Source organism: Coccinella septempunctata, chromosome 3 (genome assembly GCF_907165205.1).
Source record: "Coccinella septempunctata chromosome 3, icCocSept1.1, whole genome shotgun sequence".
In the NCBI taxonomy this organism is placed as follows: domain Eukaryota; kingdom Metazoa; phylum Arthropoda; class Insecta; order Coleoptera; family Coccinellidae; genus Coccinella; species Coccinella septempunctata.
Window position 1 is genome coordinate 23,693,167 of NC_058191.1, and position 18,266 is coordinate 23,711,432.

At 35.0% G+C, this 18,266-nt stretch overlaps 1 protein-coding gene across 1 annotated transcript in view; it reads right to left on the reverse strand.

Annotated features, from left to right (window-relative positions):
- The window catches only part of LOC123310371 (DNA-binding protein D-ETS-6-like), a 99,943-nt gene extending 85,650 nt beyond the window's left edge, over nt 1–14,293 (reverse strand). Inside the window, exons 1-3 of the mRNA XM_044893838.1 lie at nt 13,213–14,293; nt 4,516–4,668; nt 1,597–1,728 (exon numbers count right to left, since the gene is read on the reverse strand). Of these exons, the coding sequence (XP_044749773.1) occupies nt 1,597–1,728; nt 4,516–4,668; nt 13,213–14,293 (1,366 nt within the window). The remainder of the gene's footprint in view (nt 1–1,596; nt 1,729–4,515; nt 4,669–13,212) is intronic.
- Between the last annotated feature and the right edge of the window lie 3,973 nt (nt 14,294–18,266).

The following is an 18,266-nucleotide window of genomic DNA, read 5'->3' on the forward strand; positions in this document are numbered from 1 at the left end:
CTTAATTTTCATATATTAATTATGTATTACAACACTTTCAGTTTGTCCATTGAATGTTAAGGAGTTACTGTTGGAGCTGATATGTAAAAGAGAAGCCAACCAAATAATTGATGTAGATCCTGTCGAGTCTTCCAAAATTTACTTAAAACTACCGAAAGCAAGAATTGCTGAACTGATATTGAATGTTTTGCTGTTGAAAATAAAATATTTGTTTTATAAATTTGGTTTTATATTCCCTTCCATTCAAACCGTTTTTATTACGAATCCGCAAGCTTCGCTGATTTTATTAATAAAAAACAATTACTAATAAGAAACAAAGGGATTTCCGAACAATTTTTCTTTCTTAAATTGGAATTATGATGCATGTTCCTAAGCACACTTTCTTTCTTCGAATTCGAATCACGATGCATGTTTAAGAATTTTTGCTGAAATGAGTCCTGAATTTTATTTCAATAGAAGATTTTCATTGTTCTATAAAAGGAGTCTGATTGTTGATGCACAATTATTCATAATATTTCGATATGTTGTTTTCGATAAATGGTTTATAACTTCCACAATCCAGAGCAGCAACTATTATCAAACAAAGATTTTGTATCTTTTTTGAAAAAATTGATTGACTCCAAGTTTCATAACAGCGATTAGATGAATTCTCTTGATATTGTATCATTTCATGCACATCGATTTTGACAAATAATTATCGCTTCTTCATATCCGAATTCAGTGAATATGTTACGGGCAATGTAAATAATTGGGCATTGTTTATAATGCCCGGGCAATTTAAAAAGTGCCCAAAAGGATATGACAAAATGATAAATTATGTTGCAAATATTACATTGCCCGGTTATTATGTATAATGCTAAAAATCAGGTGGGCAATTTGAAAATTATATATTATTCATATTTCTTATAAAAAATAACAAATTTTTGCATACCTGACTGACAAAGTAACAAACAAAACATAACAAATAAAATTTCACATGCTGACAAACAAACCGGTGGGATGAAATAAGTACAAACAAAACGTAGGTCCAAGTAAAACTAAAGTATTAGATATGTACGTACTTTCAGATTTATATTCACACAACATGTCAATACGTCAATACAGGCCAATACAGGCTCTCTTCATTAGAGCAGCTTCCACTTTGGTGACATTTCGAGTTACATAGCTTTTTTTCTTTACGACACTTGCGCTCGTTGGATTTACAGCTACCTTTACAGCCACATCGACTATAGCCTGTCTTGGATGACAATCTTGCACATTCTCTTAGTTAAATCTCTATCTGTGGAATATCTTCGCCATTCTTTTCAGATAGGTTGTCCCATTGGTGTCAATTAATCAAAGTGCCCAAAGAAATAATAGCGGTATTTATAATGACCGGGCAATGTGAGAAATTATTGTAAAATAATTCAAATTTATCAAATTGCCCGATTTTAATGGTCATTATTCATAATAACCAAGCATTATGAAAACTGACCTAAATAATTACATTGCCCGTAACAAATACACCGTCAAGAAACAAGATATTCAATGTTATACGTATTCAATCTATAAAGTTATTAGTGAAAGACATTATCTTTATTGGTTTAAAGTTCTTACCTTTTTCTTCTTCGTCTTCAGAGTCCTCAAAGACCTTGCATTCAACATTGAGAGGACTGCTAGCTCTACCAGAAATACTATGCCTCAGGTGAGCGATGTGCTTCGCAAGAATTTTTCCGCTTCTCTCGCTACCTGGCAGTAAAAAAGAAGATTAGAGATAAAACATATTGCATATATATTTTTATACAACTTTTGAGTGTGTACCTTAACATTTATTTCATAGAATTCGAGTATTCATAGTTAGCATTTACAGGGTGATTCATAACTATTGGGACATAGGCTAAGGGCAGATTGTTAGGACCAAAATATGGCGATAGGACCAAATATACCTCAATGAAATATTGCTGTGGAAAAGGATAGAGGGCGTTAAAGTTGAATTTTTTTTTTCGTTTTTTGCTAATAATTTCACTGTATATTTTTTCATCCGTTTTTAATAAAAACACAATTGAACAGTTCAGAGCATCGGGAGGGGATATTAAGTAACGATTTATTTATTTTATTTATTTATTTCGACGATAAAGCATAATTAAAAACAATGTAACATAAAAAGAATAAACTTAAATTAAATGTTCTACGTTTCCTCCTCCGACTTCTATGCCTTTTCTAATTCTTTTAATAAAGAACTTTCGAACTTCGAAGAAAATAGTATTCTGTCCCCTTTTAAAAAATTCAACTTTAACGCCCTCTATCTTTTTCCACAGCAATATTTTATTGAGGTATATTTTGCGAACGAAAAAAGTCAGTTGAACATTTTTATGCAAGGCGATTTTTTTTCAAGAGGCGTTTCACTACTAACAATTATTCATTAAAAATAATACACGAATGAGGCATACCTACGATTCATTCAATTCGAGACAATCGTAAAAAATTATGATGAAAAACTACTACAGGTTGTTTTTCATGAGTTTGAATTTGAATATAGCCTGCATGAGGCCGGTCCTGAGTTTTGAATATTTTTTGTTCTGTTATATTGAAACTAACAATTTAACCTGATGATGAATGTTCAGTCGAATCGATCGAAAATATCAGGAGTTAAGGCGAAACAAAAATTCGAGAAATTTGTGAAAACCCTAAGACGCCCATATGAGGTATTCTTGAACTCAGTTTAATGCCCTTATTCACGGTTTTAGGTTGACCATCAAACAAACACCCTGTATGTCTCTGGAATAATGCGACAAACGGAAACCATAAACTGGGGTCATCAAGGTAGACTAATATCAAGAGGTTTTAGTTATCTGAAGACTGCAGTCATAGTCCCTTGTTAATTAAGATACAATGGGGTAGTACTTTCTTTAGAATTCTTGAATAGTTAATGGACAGGCATGCCTCTTATTAAAAGAATAATTCTTTCATATTTTCGTAGATGAGGCCAGGTTTTGCAGCAATTGCGTACAGTCTCGATTATCCGAAATAATGTGGACCAAATTGAATTCGGATAATCAAAATTTTGGTTAATCCAAATTTTTTTTTGGAAAATAGGGTTTAGGATGCCTGTATCATAAGATCGAGAAGAAAATAAGTAAAGTTCATTTATTTTTTTGTGCAGCTTTATGGAAAGTGATGTCTGTCCCTTATAATATAATTTCAGAATAATATTCTTCAAAACATATATAAAAATTAGCCATGTGAAAATAAAATTAGTAACACTCATTTTCAGTTACCTTGACCACCTGGTATCTGCCAAGGTGTCACTAGGCAAGCTCCACAAGTTCGCAGGTATTCAAAGCACATGAGACTCTACTGAGATCCTAAAGTTTCATCTGTGTGAAAATAAGTTATGTCTGGTCGCTCTGGGATCTCACTCTAATATGAAAGCAGAAAGCAACTCAAACCGCAACTAAAAAATCCATAAGCTTTGCTTGGCACAATCATACAGGGCAAGTAATGAATATTTTTTGTGAATGGTTTTTATATAATTTCTTCAATGAGCTTGAAACAGTCTGATCTTTGTCGAGGCTATGAACTTTTCAGTGCGGCATCATCTAGAGAAAGTTTGCAGTGGGTTACTAGGTTTCCCAGGTTAGCTGAGGTTTATCTTGGGCCTTTTGAAATTGAAACCCCTTTTCCCTTAAAAAGCATCCAAAGAGAAGGTAGTGAGGTTCCTTCAAGGACTTATTACTAATATACCACCGGCAATTAGAATAAAAATTAGTTTCAAAAACCGGTGAAACAAATAGTTTTCCTAAAAAATATGAAAATACGAATCATTTTTCAGTCCTATAACCTAGAACCGCTCACGCGCTCACTTAAGCAAGATTATGTATAGGACCATTATTGTTCGAAATTTAATCCAGATGATTTTTGTATACCACACTATATGCGCTAAACCACATAGTTTTCTAGATATTCAAGAAAAGAAAAAGAAAAGACTACTAATTTTTCAACTCACAACCCCTCCCCTCCGGAACCCAACCGGAGTTAAAAAGTGTGTAAAAAGTTATACTTTTTACACAATATCAGCAGTGTTCTTTCGTACTAAACGAAGTGATCTATGTATGTAACTAAAATCAAATGGCTCAGGTTTTCAATCAGTTTTCCTTAGCACTAGTCAAAAGTGAGTGAAAGTTATTATTCCAAACGCTGAAATTAGTAAAAATAATCTCGAAATATGACAAAACGTATAAATAACCATCCTAGGAAAACGTCTTTCGACGACGATATAGGTGAGCGCATTCTTTCGATTTTCACACTATGAAATATTAAATTTTTGTGGACTATTTTCTCAAACTAGAAAAATATCCCCACCCCAAGACTGCATTAAAAACAATTGATGATAAGTGGATGAAATTCATCACACGAATCAATTAACAAAAATAGTACTTCCAGACAGTTCAATTCATCAGGAATATTCAAATGTGAGATTGGATAAGCAATAAATACAAGCAGGTCTCTGAAAATAAAACTTATGTTCTCACCAACCTGCGTTGTTTTCAAAGTCCTGCATCGTCAAGTCGCAGAGTTCCTGTCCGGATCCTGGAAACCGGCATGGATCCGGCTTGGGAGCCAGGCCGAATTTCCGGGAACACCAGGCCAACCAAGATGCGATGTGAACGGAAGACCACTCCAGCGGATCTGAGAATTCAAAAAGATTAATCAATACTAAGGAGATAGTCCGATTATTTCGGAGAATTCAATCGAGGACACCTAGGCGAGAGTGTGAAATACATCGATGTCGACCTGAAAGGATTGATTCTCTTCCAACGCATAAATCCGACTAATGGTTACTCAGAACTATTTCGAATATAAAGGGGAAAATTTGAAGCTGAATTTATTTTTATAACTGGATATCAAATAATAAAATACATACAGGGTGTTTCATCATAAACTGGACAAACATATATGGTGGGTAAATGACACCGGCAGAATCACTTTTGCCTTATGACATATACCCCGTTTTCGACGCATAAGCGAGATACAGGGTGTTCAACGTCGTATTCGAGCAATATTCTAATGAGTGTGGTCAGTTATGTATAAACCTCAAAGTTAATGATTTCAGGTCACATCGGAGTATTTTTGAGTGCTCAATTCAGAAAAGATGAAGAAGTCTGAAAAAAAATTTCAAAATGTCGGAAAACCTTCAATGTTCGTGATTTTTTTTGTTGCCAAATTGAATTTCATTTTCTGAATGGACACAATTTTAGAACAATTCCTGTTGAAAGAAATTTTTTCATAAATCGAACACAACTTTTTTTTTACAAATATACATCGAAAAAAAAATTTCACCCGAAATTGTTGAAACTTTTCCTGATTGTACTTCCTTTTATACCTAACACGAATATGGAAACAGAATCGAAAAATATCAAACCGTTTCTTTACTGCATCCGTCCAAATATCTCGTAGGAACCCCTAACAAAAAAAAAGCATTCCAGATGGTAATATGAATTTATCACAAAAAAAATTTTTCGATGAAACTTCGATTAGTTTCAATATACATTCCACAGGTAAGGGTTATACCACAAAGTCGCGAGTTCGACTCCCAACAAAGTTTCATCGAAAAATGTTTTTTGTAATAAATTCATATTACCATCTGGAATGTTTCGACAGCTCAATTCAAAAATTTTGGACCTGAAGGCCCAACCAGTTTTTTTTTTTTTGTTAGGGGTTCCTACGAGATATTTGGACGGATGCAATAAAGAAACGGTTTTATATTTTTCGATTCTGTTTCCATATTCGTGTTAGGTATAAAAGGAAGTACAATCGGAAAAAGTTTCAACAATTTCGGGTGAATTTTTTTTTTCGCGTAGACATGTAAAAAAAAAGTTATGTTCGATTTATGAAAAAATTTCTTCACATAAATTGTTCTGAAATTGTGTCCATTCAGAAAATGAAGTTCAACACAAAAATGATTCTCCTGGTATCACCTACAGACCATATACATATGTTTGTCCAGTTTATGATGAAACACCCAGTATGTTTTCCTTTTATTGGTAATTTAATACAGTCCCACATAAATCTGTCCAGCCGAATATCTTATTTTTCTCAGAAAAGGTTAGGTAAGGTTATAATTAAAGGTTAATTCTCTTATTTGAGGGCAGGTTGCTATTTGAATTTCTTGTTCGGGTGGTTGCAACGCAGTGGGTTTGTCGTGTTGAATGACTAAAGGTGCCATTATTGTTCACTCTCTTCTTCTTCTACTTCTCAATAGGGCTACGTTCTGTGTCTTCTGCCTTCTGCACATTATCGATTTGTCTCCTGTAACATAGGGCTCCAGCTTTCTTTCCATCGCTTTGGTACACCGGGTTTCTGTTACCTCCCATTTGACCAGTCTTTCCTTTGGCATCATCTCCACATGATCTCCTCTGGACCACCTGCCGCTTCTGACCCATCTGACAACATCCTGTACCTTCAATTCCCTCCTTATCTCCGAACTCCTTACATGGTCTATGAGTGTCACTCATCTAATAGATATTCCCATATACAGGGTGTTTTCAAAGGTGAAGCTTTTTTTTGACAGAAGGTAGAAGTCATCAAAATAAGTCGCTTAACAAAAAATTGTCCCTATAAAATATCCAAGATGGCTGAGATACAATCCCATTGAATTTCAAGTACGGCACTGTGGAAGGTGACTCCGGCATCGCAAAAACGAAACAAAACATAAACATATGGCTGGACAATGAATGGTTCAGTACCAAGTTCATCGGATTAGATGCATCAGGTCACTTTTGAGAAAATCATAGTTGTTTTATCGTGTAATTTAGGGTGAAAAAAAATGTAGAAAATCCAGGCAATTTCTTGATAGCGCTTATACTGCTTATGTTAGTTATGTTGAAAAAGTGCTATGATGTTTCTCCATTTCATCCCATTTTTACGACGATTGTTCGAACAAGAAGATTGTGATGCCCATTGTGAAAGAATTCATGAATAATTTAGACGAATTTTATCGGTGAGATTTTGAAGTGTTATTCTATTTTTTTCAATTGTGTCCTAAGTCTTTTCTGTCAGTTGGTATCGAAATGAGCCATTCCATAAAATCGTGTAAGTGTTTAAGTTACTGAAAAATAATGAGAAAAATCCGGCAATCCATTTCCATTTTCATTACCACGTAAATATCGAACGAGCCAATATCCGAAACGAAACCACATGATCGAATCAGGAGATAAGTTTTTTCCCACTTTTTTGCGATAATTCAGCCAGTAAACGGTCTGGGGTCGTATAAGGATCTATTTCAGTAATCATTTTCAATTTTTTTTTCAACTTTGTCATTTTGAAAGTTTTTTATAGGTGATTTTTGTTGACACGTTTCATCAAAGAGTAACAAATCTTTGCTTTCATTTTGACCAATTCTACCTTCTGTTGAAAAAATGCCTCACCGTCAAATACACCCTGTATGTGATTCTCGTCATTCTCTTAGTGGTCGATGTTTCGAGTACTGACTTCACATTGACTTCAATTGTAAATACGTGTTTTCTAGGTCATGGTTTTGTTGGTCCAGAAAATATTTCTTAGAAAGCAAGGCAGCCTTCGATCTTTGCTGCTTTGTGTGCCTACTCTGGAACTCTTTTCACAAGGCTTCGTTCACTGGATACTGTTACACCTAAGTAATTGAATCGTGACACCTGCTCTATTATTTCATCATCTAACACCCTCTTACATCGAATAACTAGGTTCTTGTGCGAAAACCTCACCTTTGGATTTCTCGCAGCTGATACTCAAGTTTGGTTCTTTTGCTACTCTTAGGAACTGGCACACAAGGCGCTGTAAAATGTAAATCGTCTTCATCATCGGGATCATCTGCATAGCGCAATATCTTGAGAGAGTGGTTTTCTTTTCCTATAACCTGCCCGGATCTTTTTGACTTTTTAAATCATCCGGTTCATAATAAGATTAAAGAGAAGTGGGCTCAGGCTGTCCCCTTGTCTTATGTCAGTTGCTATTTGGATCTTCGCAAAAAGTCCACATTTTGTTTTTATCCTTGTTAGGTTACATGTTTTGAGATCTTTTATTATCTTTATGTACTTTTTACCTATTTTCCTGGTTTATAGAGTTTCTAGGACATAGTTTTATACTATCGAAGGCCTTCATTTAATCGATGAAGCATATGGACTTGGGTTTGTCACACTCAATAGATTAGTTGTCACAAGACGAAGACTGCGACAGCCGTGAACCTATTGCATGTAAATCCTTGCTAGTCTTCAGAAATGTTTACTTTTCCAATATCTAAGTGAAAAGTTTTAGGATGGAATTCAACAATGCTAACCTTCTAAAATTATTAGGATCTCTTTTTCTACCCATATCTGGGTATAAATATATTGATCTTCCACATGCAAGGTACCAGTTTTCATGATCTTCTGGAAAAGCTTTGTAATCTGTTTTTGTATTACCATACCTACCCTATATATCGCCGTGCTCCTTCTCTACAGGGTATCTACAGGTCCGGACTCATTAATCCTCATCCATACAATCGATGAATTGACTGGGATTAAAAATGTGTACATAAACATAACACCTGTTTGTATTTTAAATAAAAATTGTTGAAATATTGTTTTTTATATTTCAAATACACGACTACAACACACTCGAGAAAGTATTTCTCAGATCACCACAGCTAGACAGAAATCTGGATCTCAGTATTTAAAGGTTTGTCCTTGAATTTTTGGGGTCCCGTTACTTCCAAAGAACTCTGGAGACTGGGTGAAACCAATCCCCAAGAATCTTTTAGTCACGCGTTCCCCATTTGTATGGACAGTCTTAAGCCGGGGCCAGACTATGTAACAAAACATTTTATTAACAAAGTTATACAACAAATGTGTTATACAACTTTGTTATAAAATAGCAGAGACATCCAGACTATGCAACAAAATAAAACTAAACAAAAGTGCTCATCTGGAAGCAGTGGCATCTGTAGTATTGAAAATGTCCTCAAACGTAGAGGATGTCATTTTGGCAGCAGCAGCTCGCGTGATTTTATGTAGACGACGGGTGAAATCTGAACGGATACTTATGTCTTTCGAAAACTATAGACAAAACCACAAAACGAATAGAACAGCCTGTATCTTCTGCAATAGGCATTGTATAACCGTATAGGCGAGCGTATAGGTGATTTGCAATCTGAGTGTCCTCTACTAGTAATGGAGTTATGTTCATTTAACTATGAAACTATAGATATTCCTTCTCTGAAGGAAAAACTCAGCTTCTTCGTTTATCAACAATGCGTCCCATGCACGGTGTTCTGAATCTGATCTATCTGACTCGTATTTTCAATGTGTCAATACCTTCGTTATTTCAAATGGGTCACCCTATTAATTGTAAGTTTTTTCCCTTCTTTATGCCCACCTCAATATTTTTGTCTAGTACTTCCCTATTCCTGATACTTTCGGACTTTCGGAGATATTAACGGTTTTTCACAAAAAATTTCCAAAAGCATTGATCCAATTGAATGGGCACAGGGCACAGAAAAGACATTTCATACTTAATAATATGTCCCTGAGATCCTGAGTATGAGATCAGTGTAGAAAAAACTTGGTTTGTGATATACAGGGCTGCTCCAAAATTCTTTGATTTTTTCAAATGGAGCACCCTGATTGATATCTATATTCAGAGAAAATCAGAATAAGCATCTAATGATGTAAAAAAAAACATCAAGGTTTCGGAAAAAAAGTCAATTTTCTGTGAAAGTGAAGGTATTCAGAATTCCTTACTAATTTCTTCTAAAAACACAATTCGTTATATGGCAGACACCTTCAGTCGAATTTTCAATGATTTTATAATCTCACGTTAACGTGGTAGGTAGTAATTCTACAGTATCAACAGAAGTCCGTATGCTGAAAACCCCTACATCAATAGATATTTGACTTTATTTCCGAAACCATGAGGTTTTCATACAGGAATATGATATAGTATTAGATGCGTATTCTGATTTTCTCTGAAAATATCGGATTAAAAAAGGGGTGTTCTCGGGGGTGTTCCATTTGAGAAAATCAACTATTTGTCGTTTTGTATACTGTATATCACAAGCCAAGTTTTTTCTACACGAAACTGATCCTCAGAATTCAGTGACCTATTCATTGGATCCATGTTTTCGACAATTTTTTGTGTAAATAAGGAGAATGGTTAATATCTCCGAAAGTATGAGAAATAGGGATAAGGAAGTAATAGAAAGAAAATAGGGAATAGGGAGATAGAGAAGCGAATGAAGTTATAATAAATAAGTTGTCCTATTTGAAAAAACGTTTATTGTAATTTTTCCCATATGCGGCAAGGTCAAAGAATTGAAAATATTTTAGTCACATTGATCAGAATTGTAAAACCTAATACCCAAACAATCCGAACAATCCTAAGATGCGTTATCCGTAAACTTCTAATAGGAAACCCACCAAGGAATACCCTGTATAGATGAATATGAATTGATAATGATAAATTAGATAATGAAAACCAAAGTAGTCGAAGTTCTCACTAAATTGTAATTTTAAATTTTATCAATAAGTGACACAAACAATCAAATACCAATCAATAACACCTAGAAAATACCACCGCATAGTCGGTCACTTTGAGTTACTTCTAGGAATTGTCCCTTGGAATGTATCAACCCCCAAGTCGTGATCAGACCTCACAGGTGGTTCATCTATGGTGGTGGCAATTGCGATAGTTCGCAGAACTATTTAGGGTACCGTATCGATATCCTCATGTTATCGATTTATACAGGGTGTTTTTAAGTCATTGTTTAAAAGAAGGTAAAACTGGTCATTTGGCTGATTTACAAATTTTGAGAGACCATGAAGAATTAAGTACGAGTACCTAAGACTTAATGTATTTGGTATTTCCGCATCCGCATACAGTTTTTCCACTTTTTAACTACAGTCATTTCTAGATGGTCCGGTAATGAGGTGACAGAAAATTGAAAAAAACAAAAAGATTGCCTTTCCTTTTCCAGATTTATTCTGAAGAATCATCAACTTTTTCTTATTCTCCTAATTACCGAAATCATTGAAAATCGAAATCATTATTATCAATAACTGAGTTCGAAACACGTAAGAAGTTCATTCAACTACATTGAAGAATTAATGGTAAATAAAAATAATGTTCATCCCGAAGAGAACATATAACTGCATTCCAAACAAAAAAACGTTGGAACAAATCTACATTTAAAAAAATAAATAAAACCCAAATCAAAAAAACAGAATTTTCTTCTAACTATTTTTTAGCTACACTATGATCATTTTGATGCATTCTGGATATTCGATAAACATAATAATGTAATAGAGGATTATGTATACGTATTGATTAATTTAGTACTTAAATAATGCAGTTTAGGTTTATATTGCAACAATATGGAATATCGAACCTAAAGTGTCGGTATTTATTGCAGGTATTTACTAAATTGGGAAATAAGTATACACTGCTTTGTTTCATTTTAGTCATCAAGTATACATCGAAAGAGTTATCAGCTCGGTTATCAGTCTGTTGTTCTAAGCTAAAAAATAGTGTTTAATCTTCAATTTTTGAAATGTAGATTTGATGCTTCTTTCTGAATGAGCAGATTTCCTAATTTTCAGGTTTCTTCAAGTTTGGTTTAATTTGATAATATAATTGAGTAGATGTTTATAGGTAACCTTTAAATTTTCAAATGCAGCGTTATTTTTGTTAAAAATGAAGTTATGGTGCTTTCGACATGAGCAGGTTTCTTCATTTTTATATTTTTTCGAATACGGCCCTACGTGAAAATTAATTAACACATAAAAGGTGTTTGAAAGCTTGAAAGAGTCCTTGATAATGAATATGTACCAAATACGGAGAAGCACGCTGGTTTTTCCCTAAATTGATAATAATACCTAAGAGTTGATGAAAAATAGTTGATAGTTCAAACTAACAACTGAAAAGGTGAAATGCAGAAAAACTAGATACATTTAGTCTTATTTATTTTTTCCGCTCTCTCCAAATGTATAAATGAAATTACAAAATATGGATATACAGGATGTTATCTATAGATTTTAAACATAGTTATCAAATTTTTGAATGCTGGACCTGGAATGAGACTGTTTTAATTATGTTAATCAACAGCACTCCGAACAAACGACAAATCAAATTATCAAATATGTATTGAAAAAATTTATAGGGTGGTCCATATAAGTTGTTATTAATTGAAAAAATGGAATTTTTTTTAAATCATCCTGTATCTTGGTTACAAATAACGATAGACCCCACGAAATATAAGTTACTTAGAAGCACCTCGGTTTTCTACTATACAGAGTTAGAACTATTTAGAGGGGGACTACAGGCATAACGAAAACCGTTAGAAATCCAGGGTAGCTTAAATTACGAAAAAGTTGCGTTATTCAAGAATGAGTGGGTGGGCGTAAACAGTTCCCAAATATCTGTGATGGTTCCTGAGATATCTCGAAAAAACTGAAAATCAAGATTATCATTTTTTCTTCACGACTCATTTGTTTTTGGAGATAACTACACGAAATTCGGTGTTTAGTCATAATCCTATATAGCGATTATACTGGTGTTCTACTTTTTTGTAATTTAAGCCAGCCTTTATTTTTAACGGTTTTCGATATTCCTATAGTCAGCCTCTAAGTAGTTCTAACCCTGTATATAACACCACTAAACGGAGGAAGACGGGGACACCTTTTGATTGTATGCGTATTTTCCAATTAATCAGCCTATATCAAAGACCAAAAACTACTTTGTTTTAAACGTAAACTATTCATATACAAATATATTTTCTATTAAAATAGTTCAGATGTTCCTGCACATAAAAAATATTTTTCAAATCTTCCCTGGTATTCCGAAACAGTTGGAGATACCAACTTGCTGTTTTTCCTTTTTGACTTTTCTCAAAAAGGGTGCCCAATAGCCGATATCATTTATACCAATTTTTGGCTACCTACACTGCATTTTCTCATTTTGTTCTTACATAATGCTCATAAATAAATAGTTCTCTTAATATTCACGTCCATTCACAGACTCGACCTTAACCAAAGCAACATATTTCTTGAATAGTTCCGCTACCCTTCAAAAGTTCCGGTTCACCCAGGATATTTGAGTTTGTCCTTAGTTTGTAATCGTTAGTCACTCAAAATAATTTATTTGAAATAGATTTATTCAATGAAAAGAACTAAGGAAGGTACTGAATCTTGTTTTTCAAATATTAGGTATTATTTGAGGACTTACCCGATGGTACTTCAACATCAGTTCCTTCAGCATCAGAATCCACGTTAACAGTAGCAGTCACGTCCGAATTATCACATTTGTCGTCTTCCGTCGGCAAATTTGTTTTCGATTCTGACGAAGAGCACTTAGATGGTCCGGCACTTGAAATACTTTGAAAATTAGCACTAGCACCATGTTCACTGAAGGAATCGCTCTCCTGGCTTGAAACCGATGGTGATTTGATATTGAGACACAATTCCGCCTCTTTGAGGATGACGTCCATCGATTCTCTAGCCAGCAATTCGCGGGACAAATCGGCAAAAGAGTCATGGAGTGCACTTTCAGTGCTACGTGGAGAGCACGTGTATTCTTCCACAGACGATGAGTTGTCGCTGACGCTCCGGGCGAATCGTTTTGAGAACGGGGATAGATCGAGAAAATCGGCCGGATTTTCCTTTTTCGCCGTGGAAACCTCGTAACAGGTACCTCCGCTAGTGTTGAACTTCCTGGGCTTTTGGGAAGTCTTCGCATCGTCGATAGGCACATCACTTTCCGTCGCGCTGTTTTTTCTAACGTTGCCCCGTTTTTCATTTTCCATAATTCCATTTTTCTGCGTGCAGATGACGATGGGTACCGACGCGAACTGGACCGTTTCGGCGCGTTCCTGCGAACTAAAACCAATTTTATCGAAGTAGGAACGATCGCAAAAAATCTCCTCCAAGCGTTGAGTCACCGCGAATGTCGAAGTGCCGGATGAATCACGTGTCCGTTTCCCGAGAAACGTTACATCCGATTTTCTCGAATCCAGCAGATGTTGGAGCAGCCGAGAGTTTTTCGAATTTTCCCCGTCGCTATTTTCGAGACGGGGACCGCAGCGGGGGCCTATTTTGAAAACGGTCGCGTCCGGACTGTCGACGACAGTGGCGCCAACGCTAGATGCACCGGTGGCCGTCGGCGGGCGACGGGCGAGCTGATTCATTGAGTAATTTCTTGGAAAAAATGATTTCGGTGTATGATCTCCGGATAGGCGTTCTTCGGAATCGAGAGCTGGGTAAAACCCGCGGCCGGTGAGGTGTTGGATCTCTTCGGTGCCGCTACTCATTCATACGCAACGGTGAATGAACATCGGCTGCATACGCATCGTTGCAACTTGCGAATATCACCGACAATTTAATGGAATACATACACTTTTCTCCCCTCAACCATTTCGAACAAAGATTAAAACATCTATAGTCCCAATAACTAATCGTTACTGAAGGTATGGCTTGGTTCCCCGAAATAGGATGGCCTCTATTTTCGAATCTCATTGGGTCCGGCTCCTTATGGGCGGTGTTAAGCCAATTTTGAATTATTTATTTATGTAACTTTTTGGCATTTCACAGTCGCTGCGAACAAAACGAACCGCAAAGTTGCCCATAACTCTTTGTAGAAGATAATTTCATCTTTCATTATGCCGCACTGGTTGACCTTCTGACACAATCTTATTGGCGTCAGATTAAGGTTATTCTTTAGCCACCCCGATTGATGGCATTTCCCAGAATCTTTATTACCTAAGCGATGGTCTCGATCAAAAAAACGCTTCTTATTAAATCGCTTAGAGTCATTCGGTGCAACTGTGCGCTCTTTTGCCTTTCAAGCCATACCCTGTTTCAAATGTTGAAGCTAGGAAAATTAAAACATGTACATAAGATAGAGAATTTTCTATCTATAAAAAAGCATCAAAAAGCAAACAATCAAAAACGTTCTTTTTCCACAAAAAAAATTCAATAGTGAAAGTCGAAGTGCGTTCACATGCCCCGTATTGCGGGTAAGTGTGCGCACCCTTACGGGGTAAGTGAACGCAGTGCTTAATGAACCACACAATCGAAACAAATTACAAAATAATGTCATCAAAATGTTACAATATTAGAGAAATGCTGTTTATTGTCAATACAGAAGCGCCTTTTTACAAGCACTTCATTATTGTTTGTACCACCATTCCTGGTGAACACAACAATTCATACATTCCCCTATTGGTGGCTCTTCATATTTTTCTGAACAAATAGGACAATATTGATCGAGTCTTAACCAAGAAAATCAACAATGTCATAATTTATTCCTCACTGAACTAATGCCCATATAATGAATCTATGCGCACACTTACCCCAGTAAGCCAAAATTTGAATTAACGTTCTAATAGAGTTGAGCAACTAATGCCCGTTTTCACCAACGATCCCTAAACAAGCCCATATCTAAGTTTTCTTTAGCTTTAGGGAGTACCTAACTCTACCCTTAATATAAATTCGTTTTCATCGTACAAAGGTACACTTTGTTGAGAAATACTTATCTAGGGAATGGATAGGAGCTCGTAGCTACGAAATTTGGCTACGAGGGTACAGACGTAATGGCTCACCTAATCGCACGATTTTTTATGTCTTGCAAACAGATTTCCGTTTATATTCTCCTGAAATATTCCAATGTCCTGTACCCTATATTCATTGTTTCCCTGTAATAAATTAAAAAGAAATGTATTTCATATCAGATTTCAACAGTATTTCGAAAACATAAGGATCTGTGCTCGTGACATTGACCTGTCGTTCTAGTTTGACGTTAAAAATATTAATTTTTTGAGAGAAATTACGCAATTATCTGGCTTTTAAATTCGAATAATCATGAAAAGAGAAAATACAAGTGAGCTTTCATAGAATACATAGTATTCCGCTCTACACATATAGTTCATTCAAGAATGATTGATATCCCAGTAGGACGTGAAAGTCCAGACGCAGCTTAAATCTGGTCATAAAAGATCTCCAATAATTTCTGTAGTTTCAATCACAGAGTGGAATATTTAAATGTAACCTAGAAGAGTATTTTAACCTAGAAGAGTATTTGAAAAGAAGAAATATTCAAATTCAGAGCATATTAATCAGCAACAGCTCTACAAAACTCAAATTACCTTCGGTCAGTGCCATAGACTTAATAAATATATTATTATGTCTATGGTCAGTGCATACTGCATAGATTCACAATAATTGGTCTGTGGATCGCTGTTTATTCACAATACCAACCTGAATTCCGCAACACAAAATCTGAACTTATGGGGTATTACCATATATCTATTATATTCTATATCGATAATGAGACATCGAAAATTGAAGCCAGCCCGTGGCCGGAATCGACTTCTGCGCATGTGCAGAAATATTAAGAATAAAAATACCTGATTAGCTCTGTCTCTTTCTGATACATCGATTTATGAACTGACAGGAATGAAATGATTTTACTTCACAACCATTCGAATATTTTCGACCTTAACCGTACAATATATTGATAATGGTTTGAATCAGGTTCAAACTCAGGTTTGCATTACGTAGTAATTTGTATTTCATCGTTGATTTCTAATAATTAGAAGTCAAAATTCATGAAACTTCATCATTTTGCAGCACTACACGCTCGGATTCATAACAATAGTGAAATATTATGTGTTTTCCACAAAAATGCGGAGTGCCGAGGTTAACAAAAATTATGTTCAACAAAATTGTAGGAATGTGAATACATTTTTCTAGGTTGTTCACTGTTGTATATTATCTGCATTGTATCTATACTTCATTCAACTTTATTTTAGCAGTCGGTTGGCCATGGAAATTTGACACATTTCACTCTGTATAGTACGAAAATGTGGGGTTATGAAGCTTGTCAAAACATTTTTGGGTTTTAAATCAACGCTATGTTGCCCGTTCTACGTAAAAGTTTCTGTTATTACGTATTTTATCACAATGTCGAATCTCTTCGGAAAAATATGTGACGAACATAATTGAAGTTTATACAAACTGATTGAAGGCATACCAAATCCAGTTATTTGCATGGAAAATACAAGAGATCAGTATAATATCATAATATGCACTCGCTTGAGGAGAGTTAATGTTCGTTATCTTCTTTGGCTTACATCCTTTGTAGATTTCAAAAATATTAACCCGAAGATGAAATGCATATGATGCAGTGGTTGGGAATGGGTATCTACCGAAGGAATTAACAGATAATTACAAGAATGTTAAATTCTTCAACAAAAATCATCTTGCATCAATATAAGTAAAAGGAGTTGAAGGAAGTTTCAAGTTAAGATGCAACTTCACCGTTGAACAAAAATTTCACATGAAAAAACAAGTAACAGGGCAACTTGCGCGTATTTGTGGCTATTCATTTTAATACATTGATGTAATTATAATAATTAGGTATTTATTATTACCTTAATACATTTACATTGTATAGGACAAGTCAAATGAAAAATAGAAAAATCCATTTTAGGGAACTTATTCTTCGATGACATTTATCGAAAATCCTGTAGTAAACTTCTCGCATTAATTCACTCAAACATAAAATTCCCAAATGCCACCACTTTTTTGGGTCTCCCAATAGAAGGAAATTCTTTGTCATACTCATTCACAATCTTTCTGATTGTGGAAATATTCAGCTGAAATATAAGTCTTTTAGATTCAGATGAAACATTATATAAATTCTCTTACATTGAATATGTTCGCTATCGTCTGACGTATTGTGGATTTTAGAATATCAGGGTATAACTATTTGAATGAGCGGACCTGAATTCTAAATAGCACTTCCTGAAACCCTGTCTCTTTTTTCAATCACTTTCGGCATGTTCGTAATAAAAATTGATATTAGTTGTGGCAACGGCGTTATGACATTAACGACATTTCATGAGTGCCAACCTTACTCCGTTCTAGTTACAAAAACTATTTCATGGCCAACCGACTGCTAAAATAAATTTGAATGAAGTATAGATAAGTCTGTTATTGTCTTGAAATTCAGTTGGGAGTTGAGGTAATAATTCTAGTTCAATTTATGATTGTTTTTTTCGGCACTGAAATAGTGAAACATCTAAATCGACATCTATATCTCTAAAGCTCAACTGTAGTTACTAATATCTACCAGTTTCTCATCTTCTAAATATTCTTATTGCCAAATTGATTATTGTATGGGTTCTATTGAAGCATGGCTCTTTCAATGAGCACTATGTACTTTTATATATAATATAACTACATATTACATTAAATGTTGACCCGAAAATATTTTTTATTGAG